The sequence below is a fragment of the Electrona antarctica genome (genome assembly GCF_951216825.1).
Source record: "Electrona antarctica genome assembly, chromosome: 6".
NCBI lineage: Eukaryota > Metazoa > Chordata > Actinopteri > Myctophiformes > Myctophidae > Electrona > Electrona antarctica.
Genome location: NC_136811.1, coordinates 6994472 through 7009746, shown reverse-complemented (window position 1 = coordinate 7009746; position 15275 = coordinate 6994472). Strand labels below are relative to the sequence as shown.

At 43.3% G+C, this 15275-nt stretch overlaps 1 protein-coding gene across 2 annotated transcripts in view; it reads right to left on the bottom strand.

Annotated features, from left to right (window-relative positions):
- The window catches only part of tbrg4 (transforming growth factor beta regulator 4), a 40986-nt gene extending 29226 nt beyond the window's left edge, over nucleotides 1-11760 (bottom strand). The window contains exons 1-5 of one of the 2 annotated variants that reach the window (XM_079504737.1): nucleotides 11634-11760; nucleotides 6607-6846; nucleotides 4161-4552; nucleotides 3739-4059; nucleotides 1567-1741 (exon numbers count right to left, since the gene is read on the bottom strand). In XM_079504737.1, the coding sequence (XP_079360863.1) occupies nucleotides 1567-1741; nucleotides 3739-4059; nucleotides 4161-4552; nucleotides 6607-6727 (1009 nt within the window). In that variant the 5' untranslated portion in view covers nucleotides 6728-6846; nucleotides 11634-11760. The other variant, XM_079504738.1, reaches the window with a different exon arrangement.
- Nucleotides 11761-15275: the final 3515 nt, after the last annotated feature.

The window sequence follows — 15275 nt, the reverse complement described above, 5'->3', positions numbered from 1 at the left end:
GTTCACTTTGATCTAGTGGTGGAACGGAGGACAAGGAGAACATCAGAGTTCACTTTGATCTAGTGGTGGAACGGAGGACAAGGAGAACATCAGAGTTCACTTTGATCTAGTGGGGGAACGGAGGACAAGGAGAACATCAGAGTTCACTTTGATCTAGTGGGGGAACGGAGGACAAGGAGAACATCAGAGTTCACTTTGATCTAGTGGTGGAACGGAGGACAAGGAGAACATCAGAGTTCACTTTGATCTAGTGGTGGAACGGAGGACAAGGAGAACATCAGAGTTCACTTTGATCTAGTGGTGGAACGGAGGACAAGGAGAACATCAGAGTTCACTTTGATCTAGTGGTGGAACGGAGGACAAGGAGAACATCAGAGTTCACTTTGATCTAGTGGTGGAACGGAGGACAAGGAGAACATCAGAGTTCACTTTGATCTAGTGGTGGAACGGAGGACAAGGAGAACATCAGAGTTCACTTTGATCTAGTGGTGGAACGGAGGACAAGGAGAACATCAGAGTTCACTTTGATCTAGTGGTGGAACGGAGGACAAGGAGACATCAGAGTTCACTTTGATCTAGTGGTGGAACGGAGGACAAGGAGAACATCAGAGTTCACTTTGATCTAGTGGTGGAACGGAGGACAAGGAGAACATCAGAGTTCACTTTGATCTAGTGGTGGAACGGAGGACAAGGAGAACATCAGAGTTCACTTTGATCTAGTGGTGGAACGGAGGACAAGGAGAACATCAGAGTTCACTTTGATCTAGTGGTGGAACGGAGGACAAGGAGACATCAGAGTTCACTTTGATCTAGTGGTGGAACGGAGGACAAGGAGAACATCAGAGTTCACTTTGATCTAGTGGTGGCAAAACATTGAGCAGCACTGTTGTTTTTGGAAGCTATTTTTTATTTATTTTGAATAGTTTTTATTTAGTTTTAGTCACATTTGAGTGACTAGACTTAGTGTTAATCTAGTTTTAGTCGACTAAATAACATAATATTTTAGTCGACTATATCTGCAGTTGATTTTGTCGAACAAAATGTGTTTTGGCGAGCCTTGATGACTTCTTTCACTTTTTCAAAAAATAGCTGACCTACAAGCTCGTAGCGCGCCACTCGGTGGCGCGCTATGAGCTTGTAGATCTGCTATTTTTCAATAGCTAAAGTATAACACAAGTAAGACGTGTGAACGCGGGAAGCGAACGCATCTGTTGTGGCAGTCTGACACACACACACACCTTGTTTTGTCTTTTTTTTACGATTTTTTTGTTCTCATTTTTGTTAAGTTTTCTTTTTTTTATAATTTTCTTTTTTTATTATTATTTTTCCTTTTTTTTTTTAAAGTTTCCATTTTTCTACTGGGTGCGTGCGTGCGTGCGTGTGTGTGTGGTCTTTTTTGTGTGTGATACAGCTGTGCCCTCTGGTGGCGGGCGGGTGGTGTTACAGCGTGACACACACACAGACAGACAGACAGACATGTTCTGCTGGGTTACATAGTAGAGGCTCACTGGCGTTCGCAATAATGCTTAGTTAAAACACCAAAAGTACAGTGAGTGAAGATCCTACCATAGACGTAGGCCATGTCCAGGATCAGAGGCGTGCTCAGCTCAGACGAGGGCTTCTGCAGCAGGTGGTAAGACATGGCCCGGAGCAGGGGGACGGAGCGGCTGCTCTGATCCGCCAGGGCCAGGCACACCTTGCGGATGTCCTCCGCGGAGAAGCTCTCCGACAGCTCCAGGGCCTGCAGGAGAGGACGGAAGGAACGCCATCATGGGACAGAAGACGCAGTGTTGATGTCCATGCATAATGCCTACAGTACTGTACTGTTTGTATTGGTTTTACTCTTATTTTACTTGTTTTTCTAATAATGTTGTCATTTTATCTTGGCCCCCACACATGTAAAGCGTCTTTGGGTATTAGAAAAGCGCTATATAAGTCCCAGATATTATTATTATATTTATATTTTTTACAGTGTTTTTGTTTTCCTTTTGTGTGTATATCGATACGTAAACCTGTGACATATTTCTGCTATGTCCTTTTTCTTTTTTTCCCCTCTTTTTCACAACTATTTTTTTCACTATGTCATTGTTTCTGGGTTTTACTTGTCTTTATGTTATCCTAAGTGCTTTTTTTTGTATCTGTATGACCACACCGTGATGTAAAATAAAAATATAAAGTATATACAGGTAGGTGACCAGGTCTAGCAAAATGGTCCTCATCTCGCCTATAATGAAAAGGCAGAAAATCTAAAATAAACTAGATTTTTTTTTTTTTGTGATTTTCGTTTTCATATTAACACAGTTTGAATGTTGAAGGTTTTCATTCCAACAGATTATTGATTTGGGCAAATTAAATGTATACATTTATAAGTCAAAGTAGGCTTGTTTTGTGAATGTTGTGAATGTTTCATTCAAAGGGGTTTTTCTCAGCTTCGGGTAAAACGGCACAATCATTTTAAAATGGTCATATCTCCTCCTTGAATGATACATCATATGAAAGCTTACATTCTGTACTTTAATAATGTGTAAAAAACTGAAAAATTACTCTGGTCGAGATGAGGGCCTATTTGCCAGACCCGGTCACAGTGTTGATTTTGTCGACTAAAACTGAGACGAGAAATTGGAAAAGACTAGTGGAGATTTTACAATTTTACAATTAGTTGCATTCTGAAAATAGCCGATCTACAAGCTCACAACGAGACGCGTTGTGGGCTTGTAGATCAGCTATTTCCAGCAAGTGTAAAATCGGTCATTACGACAGCATCAAGGCCTGCCAAAATACATTTTGTTCGACTAAATCAACTGCAGATTTAGTCAACTAAAATCTCATGATATTTAGTCGACTAAAACTAGACTAACACTAAAACATTTCAGGTGACTAAAATGTGACTAAAACTAAATGAAGTATTCAAGAGACTACGACTAAAACTAAAATCAAATTTTGCTGCCAAAAACAACACTGGACAGAGGGTGACGCATTTAGATAGATCCCATTACAACGGTGGTTCACAAACTTTGTCATGGCAAGAAGGACCCCCAAAATTGACACATATTAGAGCCCCATTTGAAAAGATATGTATGCCAGGGACCACCATAGGAAAAGATTTGTAAGGCTCTAGCAGTGATTCTTAACGATTTTAATTTCAAGGACCCCCCAGTTTGACATGCATTAGTCTACGGACCCCCATTTAATAAAGCAATAAGCCACAAGAGGTCTCAGGTTACCGTGGATCTTATAATGGGAGAGAGGCGTGGTGAGACACGACGCGCAGCGAGTGTCTCCAATCCTCTCACCGAGTGCCGTCCTCAGGTCTAAAATGGTTCAACACAATATGAAACGTTAACCCAGGGGTTTTCAACGTTTTTGGCCCGGGACCCCCGGAAATGCTTTGGCAATGTCTCGGGACCCCCCCCCCCGCCCCCTCCCGACCCCCAATATAAATTGACTGCTACAATAACCTTAAACCATTTTGGGCGGGAACCCCTTTGTGTTTTAAGCATTGTTATAATTTAGCTATTGAAAAATAGCAGATCTACAAGCTCATAGCGCGCCACCGAGTGGCGCGCTACGAGCTTGTAGGTCTGCTATTTTTGAAAAAAATAAATAAAAATAAAGCTTTTTTTTTTTTTAAATAATTTGGGGACCCCCTAAAATAATTTGGCGACCCCCCCGAGGGGTCGCGACCCACGGGTTGAGAACCCCTGCGTTAACCAACCATCTGCCCTCTCGTCACTATACCTTGTCCTCCAGCTTGTCCATCATCGTGGGCGACATGTGCCGTCCTTGGGATATGAGCATGCGGACGGTCTTGACGTCGGAGATCTCCGTCCAGTGCAGCTCCAGCTGCTTGAAGGCGGCGCTCATCAGGGCCTCCTCGTGCGGGCCCTTCTGCCCGGCGCCCCACTCCACCAGGAAGGCCAGGTGCCTGGTGGAGAGCCGGCGGATGCGCCACAGCACCTCCGTCTGGATGGAGTGCAGCGCTGCGTCGCTGAAGGGAACGCCCAGGGCCCGCAGAGCCCGCAGCACGTTCACCAGAACGCCGTTCCACACCTTCGTCACCTGGGGGAGTGAGAGTAGACACACACAATAATAATCGTGATGATCGCAAATCAAAATGTTGCCGTCAACAAGATCAACACCGGGGCCATATTATAGTATACCTGTCCCCTTATCGTCGCCATCATGTCCAGCAGCCGTGGGTCGGCCAGCAGGTCGGTGGCGTCCGTCACGGGCTGCCCTTTACCCTTCCCCTCCCGCTGCAGGCGGGCCATCTTGGCGATGGCGATGCCGGCGTGGTTGGCGTCCCCGCGGAGCTTGGTCCAGGCCTGCAGGATGTCCTCGGCGGACGTGGCCTGCTCCATCAGGTCGTCCAGAGGCGTGCGCTTCGGCATGACCGGGATCTGGCCTCGCTCCTCCGACGCCTCGCTGGCAGCGGAGGAGGAGGAGGCGATGCTCGCCGCCGCCCGCTCGCACAGCGGCCTCCCCGGAGCGCGCCACAAGGGACCCCGGGGCCGTAGCAGCTCTGCTGCTGCGGCGGGCCCGATGTTGAGGCCTGTGTGTCGTGGTTATAACATTTAAAAAGACGACGATTACTTGTCAAACAAATAATTTGCGATTAACGATTTAAAGCTGCTATAAGCAATAATATGTCAAAATTGTAATGACCTTTCGATTTTTTTTTATTTTTTATTTTTCAGACAGCCAGCAATGAGTAAAACGCTCCCAAAATTTGTTTTATCTCCGTGACTCATCTAGGGGGAATTTGCATTCAACGATTTTCCTAGAAGCTTTGTCATTGGTCGATTTGCCTGTCTACTTCCTGATTGGTTAGCCATTGCGACCGGGTTCTTTCGACCAATGACAAAGCTTCTAGGAAAATCTTTGAATGCAGATTGTGGCCTCTAGATGTGTCACAGAGACTATTTTTTTGGGAGCGTTTTACTCATTGTTGGCTGTCTGAATACCAAAAAATAAATATAAAAATGTTGACATATTATTGCTTATAGCAGCTTTAATAGTTTTTTGCATTGAACATTGAAACGTTACAATTTGTCAGTGGTGGAAAAAGTACTCAATTGTTTTACTTAAGTAAAAGTACCAATACAGCAATTTAGAACTACTTTGTTACAAGTAAAAGTACGGAATTGAAAATGTACTTGAGTAATAGTACAAAAGTATCGGCATCAAAATGTACTTCAAGTACTAAAAGTAAAAGTACTCATTGCAGAATGTCCCATTTCACAAGTTCAATACAAAATCTTTTGAAAATAGCAGATCTACGCGTCTTCGCGACGCATTGAGAGCTTGTAGATCGGCTATTTTCAAATGGCCGAAATGTATAGGGTTGAAGTGGTTGATGTATGTTTTCTAATCAAAATTAAATCTCCAAAGTACTGTAACTAGTAACTATTATTTGAATTAGTTTTCAAATAATTGTACTAAAGTAAAAGTAAAAAAATTGGCTCTGAGATGTAGTGGAGTAGAAGTAAAATAATTGGAAATTGGAAATACTCAAGTAAAGTACAAATACCTAAAAATTGTACTTAAGTAAATGTACTTAGTTACTTTCCAGCACTGCAATTTGTATTTGTGCTTGGCCTTCGTAATCACAAAAAGCACAAGGCAGTTCAAAACAAATAACTAAAAAAATAGACACAATTTATTTTTTCTTTCTGAAAAATGTACAAATACAAAATATCACAAATAGCAGATTGGGGCGGCTGTGGCTCAGGAGGTAGAGCAGGTCGTCCAATGATCCATGGGTCGGCGGTTCGAATCCCAGCTCCTCCTGTCTAGTGTCTACATGTTCGAGGTGTCCTTGGGCAAGACACTGAACCCTGCATTGCCTCCAGCTTCACCTCCCAATGTATGAATGAATGGACCGTTGTAAAGCGCTTTGAGTAAGCACGTAGTAGTGCATAGAAAAGCGCTATCAAAATGCAATCCATTATTCATTATTATTATCTACAAGCTTACAACACAACACTTAGTGACGTGTGTCGTAAGCTTGAAAGCTCTTTTTCGACAAACATAGAAACGATTTATTTATGCAAAAATAATTCCGATGGTCTCAAATAATTGCGATCAGCAGTGTTGTTTTTGTCGACTAAAACTAAGATGAAAATATTTGTCGGCTACCTTTTTTCACAGAAGAAAACTAAATGGAAACGAAATGGAAACTAAGCTATGATGACTAAATGTATTGACAATTTCGTCAACAGATAAAAACTAGACTATAATGTTAGGAAGGGACTAGTGGACAAGAGATCCAGTACAAGTCATTTTACACTTGGTTGCATGCTGAAAATAGCCCATCTACACGTCGCAGTTGTGTGCTTGTAGATCGGCTATTTTCAGCAAGTGTAAAATCAGCCATTACGACGGCATCAAGGCCCGCCGAAACACATTTTAGTCGACTAAATCGACTAAAATCTTAGTCGACTAAAACTAGACTAACACTAAAACATTCCAGGACCAGGTCACTAAAATGTGACTAAAACTAAATTAAAACTATTCAAGAGACTACGACTAAAACCAAAAATCAAAATTTGCTGCCAAAAACACTGGCGATCAGGCCATTTATACGTTAACTGTGACAGGCCTTACCGTTGTTGAGGGGGGCGGCGGGCAAGCGGGGGGCTGCGACGGAGGAGGCCGCCGCCGCGGCTTGGCCACCATGAGCCCGAGAGAGGAGGCGGGTAAATCTACCCAGCAGTCTGCCCGTCATGGAGAAGAGACGGACGGACGTGAGAGAGAGACCACACGGGAAACGGGAGCAGGAGGAGGAGGGTTTGAAATAACAGCTTCTCACTGTCCAGAGGTCAGACTGGACATCCCATAGAAGACCTGTTGTGATGGAGAAGAGAGACATTATTTAGAGAGAGAGTGTACAAATGGAACCAAATGGACCCATTACACTCCGAGTTAAATTAGCATTGATTTTACAATATAAATCGGGGGTCCCAGAGATAGAAATGCCATTAAATGGGGGTCCGTAGACTAATGCATGTCAAACTGGGGGTCCTTGAATTTAAACGGGTTGAGAGTCACTGGCATATCTTTTCAAATGGGGGTCCGCAGGCTAATTAGTGTTAATTTGGGGGTCCTTGACATGAAAAAGTTTGGGAACCACTGTTTTAAAGCATTATGTTATACTTTAGCTATTGAAAAATAGCAGACCTACAAGCTCATAGCGCGGCACCGAGTGCCGCGCTACGAACTTGTAGGTCTGCTATTTTTAAAAAATCGTGAAAATGTGCCTCAAATCTTTGAATATATATTATTACAGAGTGAACATTTTAACTCAAATCTTTGCTTCTGGGGAGGTCCCTGGAACAACATATTTTCAGATGGGGGGGGCAGAGGCATAATATTACATATAATTTTTGGGGTCCTTGTCTCCTTGACATGAAATATTGAGCACCACTGATACAGAAACATAAGGGTTTTTCAGAAAACTGTCAGGATTTTTAAGACATTTTTAAAATGTCGACGTCAGGCCTAAATGGCTTAAGAGGTCCGTGTCCTGTCATGTGTCCACTGTCCAGTGCTGAGAAAGAGTACCATTGGAGATCCTGGGGAGCGTTCGTTGTTGTATCTGAACGTCTTGGAAGGTAGATTCTGGGGAGTCGGGTTAGTTGGAGATTCGTTGAGTGTTGTTGGTTGGAATCTGCTGTACTGTGAGAGCGCTGTCCCTCTTATACCAGCGTATTCCACTGAGCTGATCGGGTCATCTTGGAGAAGTTAGAATGATGTGGCGTCATCTCCATGTAAGGAATAATTGGTGATCCAGCCGATGATGTCGGTGTTGGTCCGCTCCATATATGGAGATTCAGGTGATGAAGAGTCGGTAATGACGATTTTGGTCCAGGTGACAGGTCCATATATGGAGATCCAAGTCATCCAGAAATGTAACTGAACATCGAAACGTTGTCGCTTTATTACTTTGCACCCTGTAAAATAAGGGCCTAAACTGTCTGAGCCGCTCCAGTGCCTAATAGTCCTTTTCTCCTGTAACCTGTCCTGCCACTGAGATGCACCAGACTGGCCTGCCATAGGCTAGAGGCTGCCTCTGAGATGCACCAGACTGGCCTGCCATAGGCTAGAGGCCTCTGAGATGCACCAGACTGGCCTGCCATAGGCTAGAGGCCTCTGAGATGCACCAGACTGGCCTGCCATAGGCTAGAGGCCTCTGAGATGCACCAGACTGGCCTGCCATAGGCTAGAGGCCTCTGAGATGCACCAGACTGGCCTGACATTGGCTAGACCAGTGTTTCCCAACCTGTGTACCGCGGTACTTTACTGTGCCGTTTGATGTGTCCAGGTGTGCCGCCTGATTTGACCGAAAATGTAACACTAACCCTAACACTTAAACCCTCCCCCGAAAGCAATAGCTATTGAGCTGCAGGATTCCTATTGTTGCGTCGTCGTTGTTGTCACACGTCTAATTAATTAGACGTGCGACAACAACAACCTCGGAACAGTTCTGTGCAAACTCCGCACAGAAAGGCCCTTTCGCCAACCCCGCCTCGGGTATGGGCACTGATGACGTGGAGGAGGAAACACGCCGCCAGCACCCACAGCGCCCCGAGCGGGAATCGAACCCAGGACCTTCTAGCTGTGCGGCGACAGCACTACCAACTGTGCCACCGTTCCCCAGAACTTTCTAATAATGTAATGGATTTAGTTGATCGTACTAGATAACAAGTCACAGCAATTAACTCTGAATAGCACATGTTAAATGTGTATATTTAGCTGCCATTAAAAAGGTTAGCCGCAATTTGCAACTCTAGATCTTTTTATAATGGGATGAATCTAGAGTTGCAATACCCTCCATTGACTCCCCACTCATCATTTTGCGTTTGCGATCTGCTTGTCTTAAACGACGTTAAACTCACCAACATTGCAGCTGTAGTCCAAGCTTGAATTATTCTCTTTCAATCTGCAAAGCTTGTTTTTCATAAAAATCCCCCGTAGACATGTTATGAGCTACTTTCTGTCAAGAAATTCTGTGCAAGTGATTCTTTTTCTAAGTGCTGGAGTTTGGAAGCGCTCGTCGTAAGTCACTGAACGTCCCTGCATGCATCTGTTTCGCATTTGCACATAATGCAGGAGGCAGCAGCGCGACCCCTTAATAAAAACGAGCGCTTCCAAACTCCAACATTTCTTCTTCTTGACAGAAAGTAGCTCATAACATGTCTACGGGGGATTTTTATGAAAAACAAGCTTTGCAGATTGAAAGAGAATAATTCAAGCTTGGACTACAGCTGCAATGTTGGTGAGTTTAACGTCGTTTAAGACAAGCAGATCGCAAACGCAAAATGATGAGTGGGGAGTCAATGGAGGGTATTGCAACTCTAGATTCATCCCATTATAAAAAAATCTAGAGTTGCAAATTGCGGCTATAAAAAGGTCTGCTATGTCTGGTTAAATTACTGCTTACAGTAAAGAGTTCAGATGGATGGCTCTCTACCCAGTGGCACTTGAGGATAATCCCCCCCCCAGCTAAATGATTGATAGTTAGGACGTATACAGTAGGTGTACAAATTGAACCAAATGGACCCTTACAAGCCCATGTGTACACACAGTTTAACACTGAGGACTTCACAGCGATCGGGGTCCCAGAGACTCACATAAATTAAAAATCACACCCGTGTGAACTGAGTGGTGCAGTGACATCACACACTAACCATAGCAACCATGCTCACCCCTACGTGGCCCCACGTACAGGTACACAGTAGCTCCTTTCGGAACCCTACGTTAAAGTTTCTGACATTTTGATGACTTTACGTAGGGTTCCTTATCATCGACTTCAAGCGACATGGGATGCAATCTGATTTACCCTGACTTACCCCTGTGCTGCGGTGTGGGTGTCACGCTGACATATTCCAAAAGAAGCATATGAACGCTATAGGAGACAACGAACCTTCTGACCCCCCCCGCGAACGGCTCAGAAGCCGTTAAGTATTTTTAATGTTTGTACGACCGTTTTGGCAGCTCTGAAATTCTCTCTTGTTGACATCCCATTGTACCGCCTCCAGCATCTCGGTTGGCTAGCTGCGCCTCCCTACGCGCCTCGTAGGCGCAGCTAGCCAACCGAGATGTCAACAAGGAGGGACCGAAGAGAGAATTTCAGAGCTGCCAAAACGGTCGTACAAACATTAAAAATACTTAACGGCTTCTGAGCCGTTCGCGGGGGGGGGGGGGTCAGAAGGTTCGTTGTCTCCTATAGCGTTCATATGCTTCTTTTGGAATATGTCAGCGTGACACCTAGCCGCAATTTGCAACTCTAGATTTTTTTATAATGGGATGAATCTAGAGTTGCAATACCCTCCATTGACTCCCCACTCATCATTTTGCGTTTGCGATCTGCTTGTCTTAAACGACGTTAAACTCACCAACATTGCAGCTGTAGTCCAAGCTTGAATTATTCTCTTTCAATCTGCAAAGCCTGTTTTTCATAAAAATCCCCCGTAGACATGTTATGAGCTACTTTCTGTCAAGAAATTCTGTGCAAGTGATTCTTTTTCTAAGTGCTGGAGTTTGGAAGCGCTCGTCGTAAGTCACTGAACGTCCCTGCATGCATCTGTTTCGCATTTGCACATAATGCAGGAGGCAGCAGCGCGACCCCTTAATACAAACGAGCGCTTCCAAACTCCAACATTTCTTCTTGACAGAAAGTAGCTCATAACATGTCTACGGGGGATTTTTATGAAAAACAAGCTTTGCAGATTGAAAGAGAATAATTCAAGCTTGGACTACAGCTGCAATGTTGGTGAGTTTAACGTCGTTTAAGACAAGCAGATCGCAAACGCAAAATGATGAGTGGGGAGTCAATGGAGGGTATTGCAACTCTAGATTCATCCCATTGTAAAAAAATCTAGAGTTGCAAATTGCGGCTACGTGACACCCACACCGCAGCACAGGGGTAAATCAGGGTAAATCAGATTGCATCCCATGTCGCTTGAAGCCGGTGATACCGGACCCTACGGGTTAGGGGTCCAAAGGAGCTCAACCCGGGGGGTCCGGAGACGGGCTAAGGTACACAGGTACATGCAGACAAAGCTGGTTATTGGAGTGGTTTGCACCACTCAAAAATGGTCTGTGGCCTAATGCATTATCAAGGAGTCCTTTAGGCCTTAGTTGAACTTAAAATGGCTGAGAATATCAAAGCCAGACAAGCCAATTGTCTTTTTAAAAAAAAGGTAAATACTAACTTAAAATGTCCCTGCAAGCATAATTTCCCTGGTTCTGCCTAGCTGGCCACAGTACCTCAGCTATAGCTGCCTCTACAGATTTCTGTTGTGAACTTGCGTTCTGTAACTTAATGCCAAACGCTTTACACAACAGCAAGCAGAGACACCGACATGTATGCGCATTTATCTATCGACAGAAACCTAAGCAAACATATAAACACATTTGAACCGAACGTAACCAAATCCTGCAGAGAGAGAGAGAAGCACACTGAAGTAACCAGAGGGTCAATTCTGACCTTGTGAAGCAGAAATGAAGCGTCACATTTAGAAAACACACGGTCACCGTGTCCTCATGGCCTCCACGTTCAACATCACACGTCCGACTTTGTGTGCACACATGCCGTGACTGTCTGAGGGACGTTTCATTCATGTTTTTACCTTATAAATGTCTCGATAGAGGCCGTGTAATCCGACATTCACACACATGGGCAGCGGTGTCGCGTCGGCGACTTGACAGACAGTCGCAGGAAAATTACGTCACACGCGTCACTGGGGTGTGGTCACGTGGGCCGCGGGTTGGTCAGAGATGTCTGCAGCATATTATTGGGACGTCAGTCTCACTATTTACTTTCTTCTTTTCCCTCTTTAATTTTCATTTTTATATACCATTTTTTCTTCCTTCTTTTTATTTTACGTTCATGACATAAAGTCATTCCTTTCAATATGTTATTGCAATACTACCTGCCTGCCTGTAGGCTGTATGGTGAAATGAGGAGCCTCAAGTTCAAGTACACATATGCTGAATAAAAACCTTTACATGAGAGATGTCTGTCTGTCTGTCTGTCTGTCTGTCTGTCTGTCTGTCTGTCTGTCTGCCTGCCTGCCTGCCTGCCTGCCTGCCTGTCTGTCTGTCTGTCTGTCTGTCTGTCTGTCTGTCTGTCTGATTGATTGATTGATTGATTGATTGATTGATTGATTGATTGATTGATTGATTGATTGACAGACATTAAGATTATGTAGAATGGGTACATTTCAAACGAAGGCACAAGTCAATACAAAGTCTGTCTGTCTGTCTGCCTGCCTGCCTGCCTGCCTGCCTGCCTGCCTGCCTGCCTGCCTGCCTGCCTGCCTGCCTGCCTGATAGACCGTAAAAACGATACTATGGCACCACCCAGTGGACAAGTTGAAATAGTCTACTCTACTGCGATAATGGTCTCAAAATGAAAGAAAGGTCTTGTGTGTTACCAAATACCCTGCACCGTTTTGGGTAAGTAGCCTACGTTTGAGTGTCTAATAATAGAAAGCACAAACGGTGACATCAACTTTGAAAGGCAACAATTTCACATCTGATGTTTCTCAAATCATCCTATGCTATGTGTTCCAAATAAGTGATTTCACTTGTTGTCATCCTCGGCCTCTAAACATTTTTTTTTTTTTTTTTTTTAAACACATACAGCTTATCTCTGCTGCGGCCCTTATTTAAACAGCTGTGCGGTGAGACACGGCTACCACTTTGCGGGGCAGGCCCTCCAGGAAGGGACATGGGTGACTGTGACCCCAGCTCCACTTTCACTCGTCCCTTAATTCCTTCAGAAGGATGACTTTATAGGAACATGCTTATTGAAGCAACTTAAGGCCTATATTTTACTGTATAGGATGTGTGAGCAAAAACAGCTCACAATGCGTAACATCACATCCGTTTGTGAGCTTGCAGATTTGTATTTGATTCATTTATTAGATCCCCATTAGCTTACTGTGAGTCACAGCAGCTATTCTCCCTGGGGTCTTAGATCATTTTTTGTAAGATGAATTAAAACGTTTCATCTAATGTACAAATGAATGACATTGTACTTTTACTCAAGGACATTTTGAATTACAGACTATAACTTGTATATTGTACAGTGCACTTTATATTATGTATGTTTTTGTTGCTGTTTTTAATTTCTGTTGTGTTGTAACTTGTTCCTTAGTATTGTTTATCGTTATGGACCTTGTAGTCTGAAATAAAGATTGATTGATTGATTTACATTGCAGTATTGATACTTTTACCACTGGTGAACAGACAACAGCAAGGCTTACCCACAGAGCCTTTCATTGGACAGTGCACTAAGCTGTCCTCGAATCCACCGAATAATTGATAGACTTCGGTAATTGACTGACAACTGAAATTACAATCGTCCAATGACCAGCGGCGGTGGTTTCAAGTGTAAATAACTAGATCATGAATTAGTAATTGAGTTTACACAGCCGTCGATGTTTGTTGGATTGTCGTTGCTTAGTTTGGTAATTAGGCTATAACACCCCAATTAACAGTAAATACGCTGCAAGCATAATAGTACAGTTGGGTGCCACCGATATTGTCCCTTATCATTTGACCCATTTAGGCCTGACCTCAACATTTTTAAAAATCCTTCTAAATCCTCCAGTTTTCAGAAATAAATATTTTCACGATTTTTCAAAAATAGCAGACCTACAAGCTCGTAGCGCGCCACTCGGTGGCGCGCTATGAGCTTGTAGATCTGCTATTTTTCAATAGCTAAATTATAACATAATGTTTAAAACACCAAAAGGGGTTCCCGCCCAAAATGGGTTAACTGTCCTTTTGCGCAGATCACGCAAACCTCAGCAAAAAGAAAAGGACAATATCGATGGCCTCCAACTGTATGTTTGTTTGCTTTGAAACAGTGGTGTCCAATCGCAATCTCAGAGGCAAATATTGTAGGCCTATACTTTGACTCCACTACATTTATTTGAAAACGTATACTGATTATTATTACAACCACATTTTCAAAAGATTTGAAAACTTGAAATGGGACATATTCTGCATAATGAGTACTTTACTTTAGCTACTTTAAGTATATTTTGCTGCCAATACTCTTGTACTCTCACTCAAGTACATTTATAATTCCGATCTTTTTTACTTGATTGTATATTATACAGAGTATTTCTACATTGTAGTATGGATACTTTTACTTGTATATTAAACCGAGTATTTCTACATTGTAGTATGGATACTTTTACTTTAGTAATAAAAGTGAGTATACTTTTTCCACCACTGCCGCCATGCCATACATATACAACCAGACACGACTACGCCTTCACTTATTTAACACACCTGCACTAATTGGGGAGGACTACTTAATGTAATGGTGCTGCATGGTGCTATGTTTGTTTGGACTGACATCCTGTCTACCTTCAGGTCTCCAATGTGTCTTGATTACACGGCACTGCTTTAACCCATTAACCCCTTTGTTTTAAGCACTATGTTATGCTTTAGCTGTTGAAAAATAGCAGATCTACAGCTTGTAGAACTTGTAGGTCTGCTATTTTTGAAAAATTGTGAAAATGTGGCGCAACTCTTTGAATAAATATTCTTTCAGAGCGAACGTTTTTAACTCAAATCTTTGCTTCTGGGAGGGTCCCTGAAACAACATATTTTCAGATGGGGGTCGGCGGCCAAATGCGTATAATTTTGGGGGTCCTTGACATGAAATAGTTTGAGAAACACTGACATAGAAACATGTGTTTTTCAAGAAAACTGTCAAGATTAGAAGTTTTTTTTTTAATTTCGACGTCAGGCCTAAATGCCTGAGGCCGAATCTGCAAGCAAGTTCCTTCTAAATCACTTAGTTCTTTCGAGATGTTTAAAATGTTCCAAAATAGCAGATGTACAAGTGACACGCTGACCATCCATCCATCCACCTTCAACCGCTTATCCGTAGTCGGGTCACAGGGGCTCCACCAGAGAGCTCCAAATGTCCCTCTCCAGGGCAACCTTAGTGACTTCCTCCTGGGGGATCCCGAGACGTTCCAAGGCCAGTGAGTCCATGTGTTTCCTCCTCCAACTGCGCCTTCCTTGGTCTGCTGTGAACTTGCATATCTGCTCTTTTTTTAATAGCCAACGGTAAAATATTAAATGACACAGATGCTTTCCCGGTTTCGATGGGTAGACAGATGCCAGGTCATTGTTGATCTGGCATCCTATAGTGTGTATAGTTTCAGATTATAGAATTCTGTTTTTGTATGACTGATGATATAGGTTATAAATTACAGTATGATCCTAGATTATATAATTGCCAT